Genomic DNA, 4,355 nt, shown 5'->3' with positions numbered 1-4,355 from the left:
TTTGGACAACGCTCTGAGGGACAGGGTGGGATTGTTGGGGTGTCTGGGCAGGGCCAGGGGTTGGACTGGATGGTCCTTGTGGGTCCCTTCCAGCTCAGGATATTCTGGGATTCTATGAAAAGTCTCTCCATCCTGCTCAAATGACAATTTCTCTGGAAAATGGTCAGTATTTGTTTCTTGATGTGTGTTGTGAAGCCCAGAGGGTGTTTGGTTTTGCCCTTGGGTTTTACCCCATCCTCCTCTGTGCAGATCCTACAAAAAAGCAGTAGGAATGGAGTGAAAAGCAGTAAGAATGGAATGAAAAGCAGTAGGAATGGAGTTGTGCTGCTCCAGGGGCGCTGCTGGTGCTCTGGGGAGGGCGGTGCTCCCGGCCCTGCGAGCTTGGTTGTGTCAGAGGACGTGTTTTCCTCCATCCCCACTCCAAGGAGCTCATCGCGTGCAAGGGCTTCTCTGGGACTGATTTGCTGCTGGAGAAAACAGCTGCATCCCCGGCACCTGGTGCCCACATTGCTGGATCCGTGGGGGCCGGTTCCGTGGCACGGGGCGGGCGCAGCCCCCGGAGCTTCCGCCGCGGCCCCGCCGCAGGATGTGGCCAGGCTGTGACACAGCTCTGCCACCAGCGCTGCTGCTCGGCTTCCTCCCTGCGCCGTGCTGGATCACACGCCCCGGGGACACGGCTGCCTGCCCGGGGGCTGGGTTTGCCTCCCCCACAGCGGCTCCCCGGGTCGCAGGGGCTGTCCTGGCAGCAGGAAGGCTGGGCTGGATGGGGCTTGGAGCAGCCTGGGCTGGTGGGAGGTGTCCCTGCCCATGGCATGGTCTTTAAGGTCCCTTCCAACCCAAACCATTCCACGATGAGATGTGTGCCGTGGATTCACCTCCCAGCCCAGGGAGGATGTCACTGAGCCACACTTTGGTTTCTCCCAGCACACGTTGTGGCCCGTGTTGCGACAGGAGTTTGGATCTCCCTGTTCCTGCACGGAAGAGGTCACCGAGCCCATTCCCGCAGGAAATGTCGAGCCTGTTCTTAGTGGGATGAACTGGAGTGGTTTGGGGTTTCTTCCTCGCTGTAATTAAATAAGAAAACAAGAGGCCTTGGCTTAAAGCTTTTTAATCTTTCTCCAGAGAAGAACTGCTGATTAGCACTGCGGCATCTGGTAGGGACAGGCTCGATTGCAGCGATGGCAGTCGTGACCTTGAGTTTGGGATCTTTTTCCCAACATTTGAGGACACTGTTTACCTATTGGAACAACACCGTGGCTTCATATAAATCTAATCTAAATTCTGCTTGGGGAAAGGGGTTTGTTTGCTTGCTTGCCTATAAAATTATGACAACTTATTTGTGCTATTTAAGGCATCAGCTTAATTTCTGTTACTTTATTCATTTCTGTCCAGCACATATAAAACGATATTTTTGGTACACAAAGCTTTCTGCCTTAAGCCTCCATCAAAGAACAGCCTGACACAAATTCTGCAAGGGGCTGGATGTGGGAACAAAGGAGGTATAATTAGCTACAGATAAACAGAGCTGTGTTTCTCGTCAGCATCTCTTCAGATCTTAACTTGGGTCTCACCCTTGGAGCTGATTCTTCTCCACAGACTGGAAGAGGAAGATGAGCTTTCCCTCATCTTCCAGCTTTCAACTTGAAGTGAGCTAAACTGAAGTGAACATGTGTTTCTGGTCTGTGTGCACCTGCGGCAGAGGCTGTGGCTGCTCTCAGGGCTGGTGTTATTTCAGGAGATTCGCTTTCCGGGTGCCTGAGCTGTGACTTCTTCTTCTCGTTCCCCTCCACCCTGTGGTTCCTGTCTCTCGCACTTTCCCTGCCTGCCCTGCTGGCTGCTCTGGTGGAGAGTGTCTGGCAGCAGCTCTGAGCTGTGCTGTGGGTTGGCATGACCTGACCTTTTGGGTAGGTTTGTTCCCCAGGGGGGAAGCACAGGTGAAAAGTTGGATCCAGGTGAAACCCACGTGGGTTTTGGTGCATTGGAGCTGAGCAGGAGCTGAGCAAAGTTTGTCTTTGTGGGGTTGGGGCTCTTGGTGCAGTGATGTCAGGATGAGTGGCTGTGGGGCCTGTTCTCTCATTCCCACAGGGAATGTGTCAGGAGTTCTCTCAGGAGTGGCTCTGTTCAGCCCAGGTCACCCCGACAGCCGCTCTGCTCCAGCTGGGCTGGGCTGGAAAGGGAAGGGAAGGGGGAGGAAGGAAAGCTGGCGTGAGCTCTCCTCCTCCTCAGATGTGGGGCGAGGGCCCAGATGGCATCCCAGATCTCTTCCTATGGGATTTAGACAAGGTTTCCTGTCGAGAGAGCTGCTCCTAATCGCTGCCCTTCTGTGCTGTGTTGCAGATCAGGACCAGATGAGCAGAGGGAGGTTTCTCTGAAGATCAGAGTCGCCCCAGCCGTGCCCCGGGAAGCGGCGCGGCCTCCGGCTGTCCCCGCTGCGGGCCTGCAACAGCGAGAGGAGGAGGGAAGATGTCCCACGCTCTAAAGCAAGTGTTCAACAAAGACAAAACTTTCCGGCCCAAGCGCAAGTTCGAGCCGGGCACGCAGCGGTTCGAGCTGCACAAGAAGGCCCAGGCCTCGCTCAACGCCGGGCTGGACCTGAAGGTGGCCGTGCAGCTGCCCCCGGGCGAGGAGCAGAACGACTGGGTGGCCGTGCACGTCGTGGACTTCTTCAACCGCATCAACCTGATCTACGGCACCATCAGTGACTATTGCACCGAGCAGTCCTGCCCCGTCATGTCGGGGGGGCCCAAGTACGAGTACCGGTGGCAGGACGAGCACAAGTACCGCAAACCCACCGCCCTGTCGGCCCCCCAGTACATGAACCTGCTCATGGACTGGATCGAGGTGCAGATCAACAACGAGGACATCTTCCCCACTAACGTTGGTGAGTTGGGGTCCAGGCGTGGCTGGCGGGGAGGGAGGTGGGTGCAGAGCCTTCTCCTGGGGCCCTCGGGTCCTGTTTCTGTTCAGGAGGTGCTGCAGAGCTGTTTCCTTCTGTGCTGCTCAGAGCAGCTCTTCCCAGCTCCTCTGCAGTGCTCAAGTACCCAGAGCTGCACCAGATCCCACTTGGAGTCATGGATACCTCGAGGAAAGCCAAGGCAGACAGTGCAGACAGGAGGCTGCCCTTAGAGCACAGGCTTGGAGGCAGCTCTGGGGTGGCTCGTGCTCCTGTGGATCAGCTCTCCTGGAGCTCACTGCCAGCCTGGATCCAGGCTCTGCCTCACCTGGTGATGCTGCCACGTACCATAGTCAGCCTCTGTTGTTAGAGGCTGCTTTGGCTGCCTCTGCCCCTCCAGAGGGGTGGGATGCTGGCACAGGTCTGGAGGGAGGGGCCATGTTTCATCTCCTGCCAGGGCCATGGAAAGGAGAATTTGGCCTAAGACACCTCAGTCTGCATATCCAGGCACAGCTTCTCTGGATTCGGGACAGAGATTGCTGGGTTTTGTTTATTTTGTGTTGAAGATGGGAGAATTCATTCCCTGAAGCGTCAGGTAAATATGACTGAGCCCATGCAGAGCTTCCATCTCTGGGGGTACAGGAGACAGGGTGCAGCAGAGCTCCCTCCCTCCTGCCCTGGTGTTTATCCCACTGGAGCTGTGACAGGATGCAGTTGGCCACTGCTTGGGGCACGTCTGCCACTCGAGCTCCTCCTCTGTGCCAAAATGCTGCTTCAGCTGGTGTGGGGTGGGCAGAGGGGGGAGGGGGGCGGTGAACAGCCAGTTTTGAGACACCAACCCCCTGCCCAGCAGTTCTGTCGCTGCCTGTGCAGGACCCTGGGGAGCACAGCGGGGGTGTTGGTTCTGTTCTGGAGGCAGGACGAGCTTCCCGCAGCACCAGGGTTGTGGTTGGGTTGGTTTTTTTTTCAGTTGTTACTGTTTTCAGCTCAGCTTTTAACCAGATCCAACGTTGCGGCTCTGTCAGAGCACTGAAAGGGTTTAACTCATCCTCGTTCCTCCAGGAACAGCCCGTGTGGACTTTACACCCTGATATCCCACGGAGGTGCTGGATGGCCAAACCCCCCTGCTGTCAGGGCCTGACCAAACACAGACCTGGTGCCTTTAAAGAGCACCTTAAAGGCTTTCATTTTTAACCAGAGACATATCAAAATAAGGGATAACTGTGTGGAGGTAACAACACCAACCCTTTCCTTCAGGAATTTGCTTGGTCATATCTAGTGTTTTGCACTGTTTGTATAAATATGTCAAACAGGAGTAGAGGAAAACTCAGACTGGAACAACTGCTGGGAATCTGGGCTCTGCTTTCAATCTCAGCAGTGCAGCTCTCTGTCACTTAAAAAATCCATGCTTGTGAAAAATCTGATCCAAAGGGAAGCAAAAAGGAGAGGGCAATGGACATTG

General features: G+C 55.4%; 1 protein-coding gene across 1 annotated transcript in view; it reads left to right on the top strand.

Moving 5' to 3' along the window:
- The window catches only part of MOB3A (MOB kinase activator 3A), a 14,487-nt gene that overhangs the window by 8,350 nt on the left and 1,782 nt on the right, over positions 1-4,355 (top strand). Inside the window, exon 2 of the mRNA XM_017836985.1 lies at positions 2,338-3,102. Within this exon, the coding sequence (XP_017692474.1) occupies positions 2,464-3,102 (639 nt within the window). The 5' untranslated portion in view covers positions 2,338-2,463. The remainder of the gene's footprint in view (positions 1-2,337; positions 3,103-4,355) is intronic.

Source organism: Lepidothrix coronata, unplaced genomic scaffold, assembly GCF_001604755.1.
Source record: "Lepidothrix coronata isolate B3197 unplaced genomic scaffold, Lepidothrix_coronata-1.0 Scaffold290, whole genome shotgun sequence".
Classification (NCBI taxonomy): domain Eukaryota; kingdom Metazoa; phylum Chordata; class Aves; order Passeriformes; family Pipridae; genus Lepidothrix; species Lepidothrix coronata.
Note: the sequence above shows the minus strand (reverse complement) of the source record. Positions and strands in the feature narration are given on the sequence as shown.